The 17,936-nt window shown below is 41.2% G+C and overlaps 1 protein-coding gene across 2 annotated transcripts in view; it reads right to left on the bottom strand.

Annotated features, from left to right (window-relative positions):
- Positions 1 to 17,936, bottom strand: part of azi2 (5-azacytidine induced 2) — an 80,734-nt gene that overhangs the window by 5,688 nt on the left and 57,110 nt on the right. For both annotated transcript variants that reach the window (XM_078539045.1, XM_078539044.1), the window contains one exon: positions 2,109 to 2,233. In XM_078539045.1, coding sequence (XP_078395171.1) covers positions 2,109 to 2,233 — 125 coding nt within the window. The remainder of the gene's footprint in view (positions 1 to 2,108; positions 2,234 to 17,936) is intronic.

Raw genomic sequence — 17,936 nt, 5'->3', positions numbered from 1 at the left:
CCTTTAAGGAAGAAGAACCATTTTATCACAAAGAAAACAACATGGGTCTAGTAAAAACAATTTTCATTGAAGATTAATCAGAGGTAAAATAAAATTATGGCAGAGTGAGATTAGTAAGGTTTTTCCATCACACTCTATAGAGATACACTCCCATCAAATTTTATACATTCCCATCAAATTTATACATTCCCATCAAATTTATACATTCCCATCAAATTTATAAGTGTTCTAGCATAAATAAGCATTTTTATACCAAATTTAATGATATAGCTATCCGGTGTGCACACTGAAAGGCCATTATAAAAATTGGCTGCTATTCACCATGAATTGCAGTCTACATAAACTTGAGAACAGTATAGATAGAGCCTCCGCTGCTTGCACCGTCCACACCTATCATGGGTACCAACCATTTGCCATTTCCACTGAAGCTAATTACAAAGAAAGGTGCAGCTAATCTATTAAGATCACTATTTTGATATGGATCAAATTTCTCATCTTACATAATGTACGAGTAAATATACTAGGACCATTAATCTTAAAACAGTCATCCTATAAAAGGAATGAAAACAAAAAATGCTGGAAATACTCTGTGCTTCCAAAACATGCACCATTTAGCACTTTCCCCCACCCAGCTATCTGTTGGTGTAAAAGCAAAGATGAAATTTGACCCTCCGGTTCTCAAAGCTGGTAAATCACATTAACAGCAACACTGGCACCAAAAGCAGGTGGCGGAGAAGGGCGGGAAACAGTGTGACTCTACCAGCTTTATTGTTTTCCGTGAAAACATTTGTAAGTTAAAAAGAAATCACTTTATACAGATCCAAACAGTAACATTGGCATTTAAATGGTTAAATTGACAGGCTGCACAGGCTTTGTATTCTCTTGAGTTTAGCAGGCTGAGGGGTGATCTAATCAAGATGTTAAAATGATTATGGGATTCAATCGGGTAAATACAGAGAAACCATTCTTTCTAGGCCGCTTAGGAGCAAAATCAGGAAATACTTTTTCCACAAAAAGTTTCATGGGAATGTGGAACTCACCTCCCAAAAAGGTTGTGAATGCTGGGTCAATTAAAATTTTGGAAGCCAAGATTTTTGTTAGTTAAGGATATCAAGAGTTGTGGAGAAAAAGCGAGTAAATCAAGTTGAGGTAAAGGTCAATCGTGACCTAATAGAATGACGGGAACAAGTTTGAGGGACTGAATGGCTACACTCCTGTTCCGATGTTTCTATAGATGCAAGAGACAAAAAAGCCCAATCAAGAAATACTAAATGCTTAAGCATTGAAATATCCTGATAGTTCGAAAAGTATAGCTTCAATCACTATTATATCATGCGCAAAGTCATTTTCTCAAAGGCATGGAAGAGCAAAGTAGAGAAACGTGGAAGTGATATTCTTGTGTAATCCAAGTGATTTGGCCTTTTGGAAAAAAATAGAATCTTGGAAGTAAGTTTTAACTGACAAATGCAACAAGGAGAAAGGCTTTTCTTAAAAGTTTCTCTAAATAAAAGATGAATAGCTCTCAACTACTTCAGTACTGGAAGTAGAACAGATAATGGTTTGTATTACAATTTATACTATGGCAAAAAAAATATCAGCAAAGGTTTCAGTAACAAAATTAAATTTACAATCTGAGAAATGGAATAACTCTTTTTAGGGTCCTTTATTAACCAGAGTAATGGAATTCAAAAAATAGTTCTATACCAATCTTTTAACTTGCAGTCTTGTTTTAAAAAAAAACAGAAACATTTCTTCCTGCAAGTTGAGAGATTGGACATGAAGGCTGCTAAAAAATGACTTGGGTCACAGCTCGGCATTACTTGCAAAGGGTAGTTCATCTATTGTTCAGAACTGTGGAGAAGAAGCCACAAGGGGAACAGAAAATAAGTATAGAACATACTTATTGTGCATGAACAACACCTTTACGTGTGAACTGATCAGCACGAGATAGACAGCACAAATACACATGAAGGCCAGACAGTAACTTATGTATTTAGACTTATCAAGAGATGCTGACAAGATATATTTGATAGCTGCTCTTTTATTGGCATTGATAGAATCAGTGGTTAAAGGCAGACCATTTCCCCTTCACACATTACATTACTTACCATTCTTTGTTGACTCCTGTGTGGCTAACAGTTTTCGCAGAAGCTCAGCTTGTGTCTTTGTCACCAAACGTAAATTAGACATTTCTCTCTTCAGATCCTGGTATGGCTTCTGCAGACCAACTTCTCTAAAGTAAAAAAAAGTTTCACTGTCTACTTTGTCACAACAAAAAAGCAGAATAATAATAATACCTGTTAAAATAAATAACAGTCACACTGCATATCCAGGAAAACAAACTTAGGAACAATATATTTTTTAATGGATTTAAAGAAGCAAATTTTGGACATGCATCACTTCTAAAAAAAATAGTCATTGGGTATTAGTCAAAAAAGTGGTCCATTGTCTTTTCTGCCTAAAAACAAAAAAAAACAAGGAATGATGAAACATGTTTTTACATTTATAATAGTTTTCAGATTTATATTCTTAATAGTTAAAAAAATTGAAATACAGCTTTATATCTCATTTCTGCTAAACACAGGGTTATTAAGCCGAATGTTTAATATGGCCATAAATTATTTTTGATTACCGGATGTAAATTTTAGTGGCTCAAGAGCCAACATATGGAAAGTGATTATGGGGTCTCCCTCTTTTGGAAAAGGTCAGGTGGGTGGAGTGAATGAAGTAGTAAGAAACAACAACTTGTATTTACATTACATCTTTAATGTAATGAAAATGTCTCAATGCACTTTACAGGAGTGTTATAAAGCAAATCTGACACTGAGTCACATTAGGCAATATTAAGGCTGATGGCCAAAAGATTGGTCAAAGAGGCAGGTTTTTAAGGACAGTCTTAAAGGAGGACAGAGAGGTAGAAAGACAGAGATTTAGAGAGGAAATGCCAGATCTTAGGGCCTAAGTAGATGAATGCATGACCACTAATGGTGGAGCAAAATTGAGGATGTTCAAGAGGTGAGAATTAGAGAAGCGCATAAATCTCAAAGGGTCGTGTGGCTGAAGGCGCTAACAGGAGATAGGGAGGGGTGAGGCCACAGAGAGACTTGAAAACAAAGATGAGAATTTTTTTAAATCAAGAGACTGCTTAACCAAGAGCCAATGTGGGGCACGGCGAACACAGGGATGAAAGTTGAACAGGACTTAGAGAGTAAGGACACAGGCAGCAGAGCTTTGGATGAGCTCAAGTTTATAGAGTTTAGAATGTCGGAGGCCGGACTAGAGTGCGTCAGAAAGATCAAGTCTAGAGGTAATAGAGGCACAGATGAAAGTTTCAGCAGCAGATGGGCTGAGTCAAAGGCAGAATTGAGAAATTTTTTGGAGGTGGAAATAGGCAGTCTTAATCAGGTGGATGTGTGTCAGAAGTTCATCTTGGAGTCAAATATGGCATCAGGGCTGTGAACAGTCTGGTTCAGCCTTATACAATTTCTATGGAGAGGAATGGTGTTGGCGGCTAGGCTACGGAGATTTTGGTGGAGGCCAGAAACAATGGCTTTCAGCTTTCCATTTGTAATGGGAGGAAATTTCTTCCCATTCAATTCAGTCATTTATAACCAAAACATGGTCAGTGAGCAGTTACAGTTCAATGCGTAGGTCAGATTCTATTTTCAAAAGAATTAGGGAGTTTAGCCACTTTTCAAAGGGTAGCTCTTGGATTACTCTCAAAAAAACATATGATGACACTCATTTTAGGCACACAAAATGGGTTATAATTTCAGCATTTATTCAAAAACCATGAGGGGAAAGAAGCTAGAATTTGACGAATGGAAACTGCAGCCTCACGGACAATAAAAGACCATGCCAGTATTGGCAAATACAGGATAAAATCATATACTCAAATAAATCTTTCAGAAACATAAAGTAAAATTAAACACAAGAGTTTCAGTTTCTTCTTCATTCTTCACCTTCGTAACTTGCTGGAATGACCTAGTATTGATCATGCTCCAGTGCAGCTACTACAAACTAGCACTTACTCCCACACAGCTCATATCAGCAACGATAATGCTGCAACCATTTTGAAGGTTGGTAAGCCTTCCAATCTTTCTCTAAGGCCCAGCTACCAGTCTGCTGTCAAGGGTCTTTGGTCAGCTCCTGGCTGCAGGCATGTTGGATCTGCTGGATTACTGATTTCTATCCGCTTCCTCCTCACTATAAAGAGTAGCCACTAGAAAGACATATGCCAAACACTCTGCCCAATGCAGGGAAGTAGACAGTCAACAGTCACCCCTCCCTATCCCCACTCCTAACCACAAACCAACTGTTACCCAATTACCACAGATTAGGGATGCATCTCTGTGACAGCAGCCTCTTTGAAAAATCCTTCATTACCTAGGGGCTTTTTCTCATCTTTCACAATGCTGGTAGACTATGATCCTTAAGTTTGAAAACTTAACTTCTTCATTCAGGGATTTCATCTTTAAATTGGGATCCTAGGGTGAGAGAATATCTAGAAACTACTTCATAATGTAGTGGGTCAGCAAAACCTTCACCATTGCAACCACGAGTTTCTGCATGGACTCATGGGAATTACAATTGTGAAATGTTGGATAAAAGTCACCTAAATTTCAGGTTCTATCCCACAAGATCACACCACATGAATGCTAGATGCATATAACACTAGGGTAGCTCAGACCCTGAACAAAGACTAAAACTTCAGGCAGGAATTTCCAAACAGCATAGACTGCAACCTTTGGAGGCAGTTCATCATGTTTCCATCCACAAACTAGAACAATATGTGCAAGCAAACCCAAGTAGATCCCAAAATAAGTAAAATGTATAGCATCTCTGTACCGCCAATAGTTGATTCCATGTTAATATTCTCAGTCCTTCAGAAGTTATGCAAGGTAAAGTTCTGGAGCACAAGTCTTCAGTTCTATTGCCAAAACATTGTCAGGCCCCATAGCCTTTGCTGTATCCAGTGCCTTCAGCCGTTTCTTGATATCACACGGAGTGAATCAAATTGGCTGAAGACTGGCATGCTCTCGTGCACTCTTCATGGAAGATACGTCAGGAGTGCAATGGAACGCCCTCCACTTGCCTGGATGACAGCAGCTCTAACAACACTCAAGAACCTCAGCACCATCCAGGACAAAGCAGTCCACTTGACTGGCACCTCATCCACAAACATTCACTCCCTCCACCACAGACACACAGTGGCAGCATTGTGTACCATCTACAAGATGCACTACAGGAACTCACTAAGCCGTCTCAGACTGCAATTTCCAAACCTATGACCGCTACCATCTAGAAGGACGAGGGCAGCAGACACATGGGAATACCACCACCTGGAAGTTCCCCTCCAAACCACTCACCATCCTAACTTAGAAATATATCACCATTCCTTCACTGTCATTGGGTCAAAATCCTGGAACTCCCTTCCTAATAGCACTGTGGGTGTAACTACATAACATGGACTCCAGCAGTTCAAGAAGGCAGCTCACCACTACCTTCTCAAGGGCAATTAGGGATGGGCAATAAATGCTGGCCTAGCCAGCCAAGTCCACATCCCATGAATGAATAAACAAAAATTAAAGATGTAGATCCAGTGGATATGTGAAGGGGTGGTTGATGAATGAGTAGTGGATTAATATGACTGATGAATCTTTGTACAAAACTCATTAGGAGCAGACATCCTGCCACCTGATTTAATGACATGATTTTCAACCTACAGATTGAGACTGCTCTGAAAAATACCAGTGAATGGGTCAAAGAACATTGTCTCCTGCTCATAGATGACTTCTAGTACGATTTGAGGTAATAAAAGTTAGTCACTGAAGACCTAGACTCAAGTGCTCAATGCATTATACAGTGTGTCTTGTTTGACCTTCAGCATGGTCAAGGAGTGTCAGAAACTCCAGCAGCAATTTTTAGCAAGAATTTGATAGCAAGGGACTATGTATCATTCAATGTTTTGTGTTCTGGAAAATTTCAAAATAGGAAAATACATCGTGGTTATCCCCATCATGGATGCAAGGATAAATTCTCTTTCTGACGAGATGTTCATTCAGTTTAGAGGTCAGAGTAAGGACGAGCGGTTCCCAGTGCTAGATTGTTCCAGCTGAACCTACAATAATAGACTTTCAGTCTGCAGTGTCCCAAATGGTCAAGATCGATAGAGTTTCAATCTAAGGTTTGGAATCATGACCTTAGCATCACCATGTCCTCCAAATGTTCCTTCACAACAACTCCTTTCTCAGCTGATCCTGGTGACAAATTTATCCCTTACAAGCTAGGATCTTGGACCAGCAGGCTCAGGGCCAATTGAATTGCACAGAAATCTTTCTGGCACAAAAGAGGGGAATCAGCAACACAATTGCTAAAGAACTCTTAGTGAAGTGAAACCCTATTAGTTCTTTTTTGGGCTACCAGGTTGACAATTGCAATAGTAGAAATCCACATCTGAAAAACGGTCCCCAAGGCATCAAGTTCCAAAAAGTATATTAAAATCTTTCCAGTGAGCATGTTTTTCACCAAGCTTCAGTAATCTGGCTGTTAAGTACTCACAGGAAAATATAGACTATACATCTGAAAAATATCCTGAACTGATGGGAGAAGAGGGAATTGCACCATTATCAGACTTCAAAAGGCAAAAAACCCTCAATGTAATATGCTAGAACAATGAACAAAAAGTTGGAAGGTGAAAACAAATTAAAATCTCCGTTTTCTAACTTCCCCCAACCATGAAATAAATTAGTCAATGCTTTTTCAGACTCTATTACTGGTAATGAGATATGCAAGAATAATAGAAATTATGGCACAAAAAGAAGCCATTCAGCCAATTGTACTTCTGCTGGTGTGGTACCCTTTTTAATGTTCCACACCAGCTCATGGCTTCTATTTGGTACCTTTCCACAATAGTAGAACTAAGATCAGTAACTCGTGTTATATGAAATTACAGGTACAAACTCATTAATATGCTAATGAAGTGCTTTTAGAAATGGGATAAGTCTTATTGAAATATACTAATAAGTATCAGTTGTAGGTGAAAAAGGTGAAGCACAGCCATTGAAGCCCATAGTATTCTGAGGGCAAAAGCACAGTTGAAGAGGCGAGCGATGAAAGTAGGCAGTAGGATAATAAGACAGATGTAGAGGATAGGGGTTCCAGAGTTCAGTGAACATATACATTAATATTAAGCAATGTTTTGCTAATAATCATAATGCAATTCTAACATTACAATTCAAATTCAATACACTTAGAATTCTATTTGCATAGCTGTGAGTTAAAGGACATTTTTTGGCTTGATTGAAAGGAGAGCTCCGTACCTCTCAATAGGCAGCACTGGACATTTACACAATCCAAAAGCAATAAGAGACAAAAACATCCTCTAAAGGAGTAACAATGTTTTATAAACATAATTCAATATTTTATTATAAAATTTATAAATCTTCATTATTTTCAATTACATTTTGCAACCATCATTTTATGACAGAAGCAAAGTGCAAGAAGTGTTAAATAGATTGTTAGTCAATACTTGAGCTCCACCTAGAGGAGAAACTTAAAATTACTGATTATATTCAGCCACACAATCAGTGATTATAACATACATGTTCTTAGCACAAATTTACAAGACAAGTAAACCTGACATGGCAATTTTAAGGCATGATCATTGAAGCTTTAGGTAGTGTGAGCATAGAGAAGAAACAGTCAAGTTTTGTCTTTGTCTTCATAGAATCTTATATTGAAAATAAGCAAAAGCAGATCCCAGAATTCAGTACTGCCAAAATCAACAAAGTTCAACAGTTAATGATAAAAATAAACTTGCAAGGATCAATCACAACTACCTGATTTTAATCTACTTAAATTAATGTGAAATCTATCCCTATGTAATGTTTTTATAAGTCTGAAACTTCGTCTTAGAGTTCAGCTGACAAATGCGCTGCAGAGCTTTGCTCTTCTGTCCTTTATTTTGCTCTTTTGTCCTTGGGCACCTGAATCCATGCAGAGGTTGTTGCCTTGTATTCTTTTTCAATTATCCATTACATATTTAAATTTAAAAACTACAAAGACAGAGATTATGATTAATTAAGTCATAATTTTGGAGAAGGAAGATGGACAAAACCAATGCTCATCATGAATCATGTTTTACTTCATGGCATGCCCACAGTTATACCCACAGATTTACGGAAAAATGGACACTTTGTTTTTCAAAACTAAATGGAGAATGGACAATCTGCTTTAAAACAAGATGAAGTTGAGAGGTCAGGTGACCTCTCCTTGTTTGCCAATATACATGAAACTGCACAAGCTGGAAGTTTGTCTGATTGTCTGGACAGGACATTAAAATGCAAATGACCTTTTGGGATATTGCATAGAGAAGACATTAAAATGCAACAGATCTTTCCTGTGCATTGATAACTGTTTTTGTTCAAATACCTGCAGACGCCTTGGCTGCAAAATGGAATTTCACAGAATGGCGGTGAGGAGAAACCCATTCATTCACAAGGAGATGTAAATGGCTGTAAATGTCAATGCTCAAGTCATCAGGGACCATTTTGTTTGGGCAATGGAAAAACAGATGCTATGGTCACTTGACAGAAACCAGTTATGATCAGGAACATTTATTAACATACATTTTGAGAGCAACCAGGGTCTGTCAGTCAGTTTTGAAGACAAAGAGAATCAGAGCGAAGAGAACCAGACCAAAGGAAAGACGCTGCCCAGAATCCACCAGCAGGAAGAGAATTAGGGCTAGCCTTTTACCTACAGATTTGAAGGACCAAGCAAGACCTTTGCTACCGGGGCTCGACTACACTTTGATTGCAGAAAAGCCATGAATCTGCAGCTGCAAATAATAAGCCACTATGAATTAGGCACCAGAAACTTCCAACCTCCATTTCTTCAGTGAGCCAAAAAAGGGAATCATCAGGCCTGCAACGTTTCAAGCTTCCATTTCCAAGGTTCAAGTAGAACAATAAATTTTTAGACCTTTTTAAAAACCCAACTGCATGCTACTTCTTTTGTCATTACTTTTCTTATGCGAGTCCACGAGTGAGTGGGTGCTATTGCGAATACATTTGGGTGCTAAGAAATAAGCATTTATTCTTCCTTTTTAAAAACTTGAGTAAACCTGTCTTTTTTGTCTGTTCTTGAGTCACAGCACTCAAGGGGTTAAAACACGTAACTTAAAACATAAATATCTGCAGTCAGAGCTGAGGTGAAAAAAAGGGAACCATCCTACCATCTCTCCCCTGTCCATAACACATTATCTATACAGACAAAGGATGGAGACCCACTTTTTCTCTTCATTGGCTGCATTCCACAATGCAAACACCCCTGGTTCCCTCAACTCAGCAACACTATAGCTCCACAAAAACTTAGATTTACACATCTGCTGTCAGGTTAAACAAGCTAGTTTGAGCAGGTCTGACAGCATCTGCGGAGAGGAATACAGTTAATGTTTCGAGTCCGTATGACTCTTCATCAGATGAAGAGTCATACCGACTCGAAACGTTAACTGTATTTCTCTCCGCAGATGCTGTCAGACCTGCTGAGTTTTTCCAGCTGTTTTTGTTTCAGATTTCCAGCATCCGCAGTATTTTGCTTTTATTTTAAGCTAGTTTGAGCAATGGAAATGTGGATCCAGTCCTATACATCTGCTATCTTTGCAGTTCTCAATAAAAGTTGTCAGACACACTATTCCGAATTTGAAAAGTAAAGGATCAAACTTGCATTTTTATAGCGTCTTTCACATCCTCAGAACATTCACACCTAATGAATTACCTTTGAAGTGTAGCCACCGTCATAATGTAGGTAAGCACAACAGCCAATTTGCAAAGAGCAAGATAAATGAACAGTTAATCAATCTATTTGGTGGCACTGGTTGATGTGATAAAAGTTGGCCATGGCCCTGGTATAATACCCTATCCTTCTTCAAAGAGTTTGATGGGATCTCCACCTGCTTCTACCAGTAGTGAATTCAGTTTTTAAAAAATTTGTTCATGGGATGTGGGGTAGCTGGCTAGGCCAGCATTTATTGCCCTTCACTAATTGCCGTGGTGGTGGTGAGCTGCCTTCTTGAGCTGCTGCAGTCAATATGGTGCAGGTACACCCACAGAGCTGTTAGGGAGGGAGTTCCAGGCTTTTGACTCAGTGACAGTAAGGAACTGCAATATCTTTCCAAGTCAGGACGGTGAGTGGCTTGGAGGGGAACTTGTAGGTGGTGGTGTTCCCACGTGTCTGCTGCCCTTGTCCTTCTAGATGGTAGTGGTCATGGGTTTAGAAGGTGCTGTCCAAGGAGGCTTGGTGAGTTACTGCAGTGCATTTGTAGAGGGTACACACTGCTACTACCGTGCATCTGTGGTGGAGAGAGTGAATGTTTGTGGATGGGGTGCCAATCAAGCAGGCTGCTTTGTCCTGGATGGTGATAAGTTTCTTGAGACTGGTTGGAGCTGCACTCACCCAGGCAAGTGAACAGTATTGCATCTAAGTCCTGACTTAGCCACGTGGATGGTGGAAAGGCTTTGGGGAGTCAGGAGGTGAGCTACTCGTCAGAGGATTCCTAGCTTCTGACCTGCTCTTGTAGCCACAGTATTTATATACCTAGTCCAGTTCAGTTTCTGGTCAATGGTAACCCCAGGATATTGACAGTGGGGAATTCAATGATGGTAATGTCATTGAATGTCAAGGGACAATGGTTAAATTTTCTCTTGTTGGAGATGGTCATTGCCTGTCATTTGTGTGGCGCAAATGTTATTTGCCACTTCTCAGCCCAAGCCTGAAGATTGTCCAGGTCTTGCTGCATTTGGACATGGACTGCTTCAGGACCTGTGGAGTTGTGAATGGTGAACATTGTGCAATAATCAGCGAACATCCCCACTTCTGATCTTATGCTGGAAGGAAGGTCATTGATGAAGCAGATGAAGATGATTGGACCTATGACACTACCTAGAGGAACTTCTGCAGTGATGTCCTGGAACTGAGGTGATTGACCTCCAACAATCACAACCATCTTCCTTTATGCTCGGTATGACTCCAACCAGCAGAGAGGTTTCCCCCCATCACCGATTCCCATTGACTCCAGTTTTACTAGGGCTCCTTGATGCCATACAGAGTCAAATGTTGCCATGGTGTCATAAGTTAAAAAGCACAGAAACAGGCCCTTCAGTCCATCGTGTCCATGCCGGCCATCAAGCACCTATCTATTCGAATCCCATTTTCCAGCACTTGGTCCGTAGCCCTGTATGCTAAGGCGTTTCAAATGCTCATCCAAATACTTCATAATTGTTGTGAGGGTTCCTGCCTCTAACACCCCCTCAGGCAGTGTATTCCAAATTCCAACCACCCTCTGGGTGAAAAATATTTTCCTCAAATCCACTCTAAACCTCCTGCCCCTTACCTTAAATCTATACCCCCTGGTTATTGACACCTCCGCTAAGGGGAAAAGTTTCTTCCTATCTGCCCTATCTATGCCCCTCATAATTTTGTATACCTCTATCAGGTCCCCCCTCAGCCTTCTCTGCTCTAAGGAAAACAACCTAGCCTCTCCAGTCTCTCTTTGTAGCTGAAATGCTCCAGCCCAGGCAACATCCTGGTGAATCTCCTCTGCACCCTCTCCAGTGAAATCAGAACCTTCCTATAGTGTGGCAACCAGAACTGCACACAGTACTCCAGCTGTGGCCTAACTAGCATTTTATACAGTTCCAACATAACCTCCCTGCTCTTATATTCTATGCCTCGGCTAATAAAGGCAATTATCCCATATATGCCTTCTTAACCACCTTATCTACCTGTGCTGCTGCCTTTAGGGATCTATGGACATGTACACATAGGTCCCTCTCATCCTCTGTACATCCTAGGGTCCTACCATTCATTGTGTATTCCCTTGTCATGTTAGTCCTCCCAAAATGCACCACCTCACACTTCTCAGGATTAAATTCCATTTGCCACTGCTCTGCCCATCTTACCAGCCAATCTATATCGTCCTGTGGTCTAAGACTTTCCTCCTTACTATTTATGACAACAATTTTCGTGTCATCTGCGAACTAACTGATCATACCTCCTATATTCACGTCTAAATCATGAATGTACACTACAAACAACAAGGATCCTCACCGATCCCCACAGTGCACCACTCGTCACAGGCCTCCAATCGCAAAAACAACCTTCGACCATCACCCTCTGCCTCCTGCCACTCAGCCAATTTTGGATCCAATTTGTCAAATTGCCCTGGATCCCATGGGCTCTTACCTTCTTAACCATTCTCCCATGTGGGACCTTGTCAAAAGCCTCAGTGAAGTCCATGTAGACTACATCAACTGCACTACCCTCATTTACACAACTAGTCACCTCCTCAAAAAATTCAATGATCTCCCCCTGACAAAGCCATGCTGACTGCCCCTGATTAATCCCTGTCCCTCGGAATTTTTTCGAATAGTTTCCCTACCACTGATCTTAGACTCACTGGCCTATAGTCCCCTGGTTTATCCCTACCACCGTTCTTGAATAATGGACCACATTCGCTGTCCTCCATTCCTCTGGCACCTCTCCTGTGGCCAGAGAGGATTTGAAAATTAGCTCCTGCAATCTCCTCCCTTACCTCACATAGCAGCCTGGGATACATTTCATCTTTGGCTGGGGATTTATGTGCTTTTAAATCCGTTAAAACTTCCTCCATATCAATGTGAATTTGTTCAAGTGTATCACAGTCTCCCTCCCTGATTTCTACACCTACATCGTCCTTCTCCATGGTGAACACAGCTGAAAAGTAATCATTTAAAACCTCACCTATGTCCTCCGGCTTCACGCACAAATTTGGTCTCTAATGGGCCTTACTCTTTCCCTGGTTACCCACTTGCCCATAATATATTTATAAAATGCCTTAAGATTTTCCTTTATCTTTCCCACCAGTGTTTTTTCATGCCCCCTCGTCGCTCTCCTAGTTACTTTTTTTTTTAAGTATTCCTCTACACTTTCTTTACTCCTCTAGGGCTTCCCCTGTTTTCAACCCTTTGTATATGCCATCAGTCACCTTTTTTAGCCTTAACTAATCCTCTATATCCCTTGAGATCCAGGGTTCCCTGGACTTGTTAGTCCTACCCTTCACCTTTATGGGAACATGTTGGCCCTGAACTCTCACTATTTCCTTTTTGAATGACTTCCACTGGTCTGATGTAGACTTTCCTACAAGTAGCTGCTCCTAGTCCGCTTTGGCCAGATCCTGTCTTATCATATTGAAATCGGCCTTCCCCCAATTCAGGACCTTTATTTCCGGCCCATCTTTGTCCTTTTCCATATCGACCTTAAATTTTACTGAGTCATGGTCACAATCCCCGAAATGCTCCCCCACTGACACATCTACCACTTGCCCGGCTTCATTCCCCAAGATTAGGTCTAATACCGCCCCTTCTCTTGTAGGACTTTCTACGTGCTGACTCAAAAAGCTCTCCTGGATGCACTTTAAGAATTCCGCCCCATCTAAGCCTTTCACACTAAGACTATCCCAGTCAAAGTTGAAATCCCCTATTATTTTTACACTTCTCTGAGATTTGCCTACATATCTGCACCTCTATCTCCCCCTGATTGCTTGGAGGCCTATAGTACACTCCCAGCAAAGTGATTGCCCCCTTTTTGTTTTTGAGTTCTATTCATATGGCCTCATTTGAGGAACCTTCTAAGATACCATCCCTCCTTACTGCAATAATTGACTCCTTGATCAATAGTGCAATGCCACCTCCTCTTTTACACCCCCCACTGTCACACCTGAAGATTCTGTACCCTGGAATATTGAGTTACCAGTCCTGCCCTTCCCTCAATCATGTCTCCGTGACAGCAACAATATCATATTCCCATGTGTTAATGAACGCCCTCAATTCCTCTACCTTGCTTGCAAAACTCCTTGCATTAAAATAGATGCAATCCAGCCTTGCTTTATTCCCTTGTGCCTTAACAGGTCTATATTTGCTCTGCCTTCCAGACTGACTTAGTTTCTCTTCTATATTTGGCTGTGCATCACCCCTTCACTTTGTATCCCATCCCCTCCCTAATTAGTTTAAACCCAACTCCTCCCCCCTACCCTCCCAATAGCACCAGCAAACCTCCCCGCGAGGATGTTGGTCCTGTTCCAGTTCAGGTGCAACCCGTCTGATTTGCCAGAAACCCATTTTTGCCAGAAATAAACCCAGTGATCCAAAAAACTAAAGCCCTCCCTCCTGCACCATCTCTTCATCCTATCTTCCTATTCCTATACTCACTAGCACGTGGCACAGGGAGTAACCCAGAGATTACAACCTTTGAGGTCCTACTTTTTAATCTGCTACCTAGCTCCCTAAATTCTTGTTGCAGGACCTCATCCTTCTTTCTACATTGGTAGCAATGTGAACCATGACCTCTGACTGTTTTCCCCCCTCTTCGGAATGCTCTGCAGCCATTCTGTGACATCCTTGACCCTGGCACCAGGGAGGCAACACATCCATCCTGGAGTCACATCTACAGCCACAGAAGCGCTTGTCTGCACCCCTCACTATTGAGTCTCCTACCACTATTGCTCTTGCACTCTTACTCCTCCCCCACTTATACAGCTGAACCACCCGCAACGCCGTGAACTTGGCTCTGGCTGCACTCTCCAGAGGAACCTTCACCCTCACTGTTTTCCAACACAGAAAAACTGTTCTTGAGTGAGATGCACTCTGGGCTTTCCTGACTACCTGCCCGTCTCCCTGCTTCTGACTGGTGGGCACCCATTCCCTCTCTGACTGTGCTCCTTCAAGCTGCGGAGTGAGGACATCTAAAAACTTGCTAATCACGTAACTCTCAGCCTCGCGGATGCATCGCTGTGTCTCCAGCTGACGCTCAAGCTCTGAAACCCGTTGCTCAAGCTGGTCAAGCCGGTGGCACTTCCTGCACATGTGGTCATCCAAACTGCAAGGAATGTCTAAGAATTCCCACATGCTGCAGGCCGTACAACATACGGGACTGAGCTCCCTTGCCATACTTTTTATTTGTTTTTAATTAAAAGACTAGTTAGCTTAAGTTTAAGGAAATAGAAAACTATTTAGCTTTTCTTAAAAAAAATGTTGAGAATCTTACCTTCTGTAATGTTGCTTTAAAATGGAAAAAAAAATTAACTCACTACTTACCAATCAGCTGTCTCCCTTGTCCTGATGTCACTCCTTTCGAATTCCAGCGCCAAGTGTCTAGGTGAGAACCGGCTCTCACGGGTAAACTCTGCTCCGCCCTTTATACAGCCACTCCACTCCACTCCCTGACAAATAAACTCCCCCTCACAGGTTCCTCCTCTCGCATGCTCCTTTAGGTGAAGGGCAGTCACTCTCTCCTCAGCTCGAGTTCAGCTCTTTTGTCTGTGGTAGAACCAAGGCTGTAATGAGGTTAGGAGCTAATGATCGAGAGTAGACTGATAATTGGCCGGGTTGGATTTGTCCTGCTTTTTGCACACAGGGCACACCTGTGCAATTTTCCACATTGCCAGGTAGAAGCCAGTGTTGTAGCTGTACTAGATTAGTTTGGCTAGGGGCGTGACAAGTCCTGGAGCACAAGCCCATTGCCGGAATATTGTCAGGGCCCGTAGCCATTGCCTTCAGCCGTTCCTTGATATCACTTGGAGTGAATCGAATTGGCATCTGTGATGCTGGGGACCTCCAGAGGAGGCTGAGATGTATCATCCGCTCGGCACTTCTGACTGAAGATTGTTGTCACACTTCAGCCTTATCTTTTGCACTGATGCTGGGCTCCCCCATCATTGAGGATGGGGATATTTGTGCAGTCTGCTCCTCCAGTGAATTGTTTAATTGTGCACCACCATTCATGGCTGGATGTGACAGGGCTGCAGAGCTCAGATCTGATCCGTTGATTGTGGAATTGCTTAGCTCTGTCTATCTTGCTGCTTATTCTGTTTGGCATACAAATAGTACTGTGCTGTAGCTTCACCAGGTTTTTAGTTATGCCTGGTGCTGCTCCTGACATGCCCTCCTGCACTCTTCATTGAGCCAGATTTGATCCCCTGGCTTGGTTGTAATAGTAGAGTGGGGGATATGCTGGGCCATGAGGTTACAGATTGTGTTGAGTACAATTCTGCTGCTGCTGCTGATGGCCCACAGCACTTCATGGTTGTCCAGTCTTGAGTTGCTAGATCTGTTCTAAGTCTATCCCATTTAGCAGTGGTAGTGCCACAGCACGATGGAGGATATCCTCAATATGAAGACGGGACTTCGTTTTCACAACAACTGTGCAGTGGTCACTCCTACCAACACTGTTATGGACAGATGCATCTGTGACAGGCAGTTTGGTGTAGAGGAGGTCAAGTATGTTTTTCCTTCTTGTTGGTTGCCTCACCACCCGCCACACATCCAGTCTAGAAGCTATGTCCTTTAGGACTCGACCAGTTGTGCTACCGAGATACTCTTGGTGATGGACATTTAAGTCCCCCGCCCAGAGTACATTCTGCACCCTTACCACCGTCATGCTTAGTGGTGGGATTCGAACCCAGGTGTGCAGAGAATTACCCTGTGTCTCTGGATTACTAGTCCAGTGACAATACCACTACGTCACTGCCTCCCCATATACTTTCCTTTTTACACACACTCATAGTGAAGTGTGACAGGATATATGTATTGTTCCAACAAGTATAATCTAAACGATGGTTAAAAAATGTGCAGCTGCAATTTTTTTTCAGTACACTAATGTTCAAAATGCTAGTTCTTGCAGGAGAGCATGACTAATTGTAGCTTCTTTTATGAATTTAAAGGAATTCAAACTAGCAGTTAAAATATAATGCTCTACCACTGTGCATCACCTTAGCCAATAAAAATGAAAAAACTTGTAGCGATTCTTGCAACTCAACTGCTTCATAAATAAATAGTTGATTGAGTGCAACTCCTTAAAAAAAACTCACTTCTGACAATAGGTGCAAAAAGAGACTATTTTTTTTTTTTACGATTAATTTATTCATTCCAAAAGGACCTCAACATATTTTCTTTGAAAAAAAAGGCTATGGAAATGATTCCAAACTCAGCCGTCGGTGCAGGTCATGGTTTTAATGAGGTTGTGAGATTCCTGCTGCAGGGAGTTAATTACAATCAATTGACTTCATGTTTCCATTATATAGAGTTTGAGATTTCCAACTGCAGAAATCAATTTGTGCTAAGAAATGCATTGCTTAGACTATTACAACAAATACAATGAAGTCTATTTTCCAGCCATGCTGGGTACAGAAATGAAACAGATGATCAGGGCACAGAAAAATGAGGTACAGATCCACACGGTTGGATCTGTGCCACCTTTGCTCCAAGCCTTTAAGGTTAACCTAAAGTACTCTCTCTAACTTCATTTATGTATCAAAATTTAATTACATTAAGCATAGTACAATTTTCCAACCATTCAGAAAGGGATTACAATGATCCAATCCCTGTTGGCGAATGGAGTATACAAAGTGAAGGGCATCAGTGATAAAGCTCTTGAAGGGTCAAACATTCTTGCAATTCAACTGCTTCATAAATAAATAGTTGATTGAGTGCAACTCCTTAAAAAAAACTCACTTCTGACAATAGGTGCAAAAAAAGATGATTTTCAGCCATTTGATTGTATACTTTAGTTTTACTGTGCTGGGGCTATTCATGGTATAAAATTGTTTTTTTTATCATTTTTGCTGTCATGCTCCCTGTTATTACAAGCTACTGTCTCATTACCAAACTCCCTTTTATCCCCAAGGTTCTGTCGTTGCCCTTCAAATCTATGCCTATTTTCTTCAGATTTCAAGATGTTAACAGAACAGAAGAGCGTAAAAAAAAGGCAGACATAAAAAGCTCGTGATACAAACTTTCACAGAACCTTGGATTTACAAACCATCTAAATGAAGGCAAAAGAAAAAAACATTGCATTTTTTCATGACCAACAGATGTCTCAAAGCGCTCTACAGCCAATGG

This window comes from Cetorhinus maximus, chromosome 3 (genome assembly GCF_964194155.1).
Source record: "Cetorhinus maximus chromosome 3, sCetMax3.hap1.1, whole genome shotgun sequence".
NCBI classification, from domain to species: domain Eukaryota; kingdom Metazoa; phylum Chordata; class Chondrichthyes; order Lamniformes; family Cetorhinidae; genus Cetorhinus; species Cetorhinus maximus.
The sequence above is the reverse complement of the archived record's forward strand: the minus strand, read 5'-3'. Positions and strand labels throughout refer to the sequence as shown.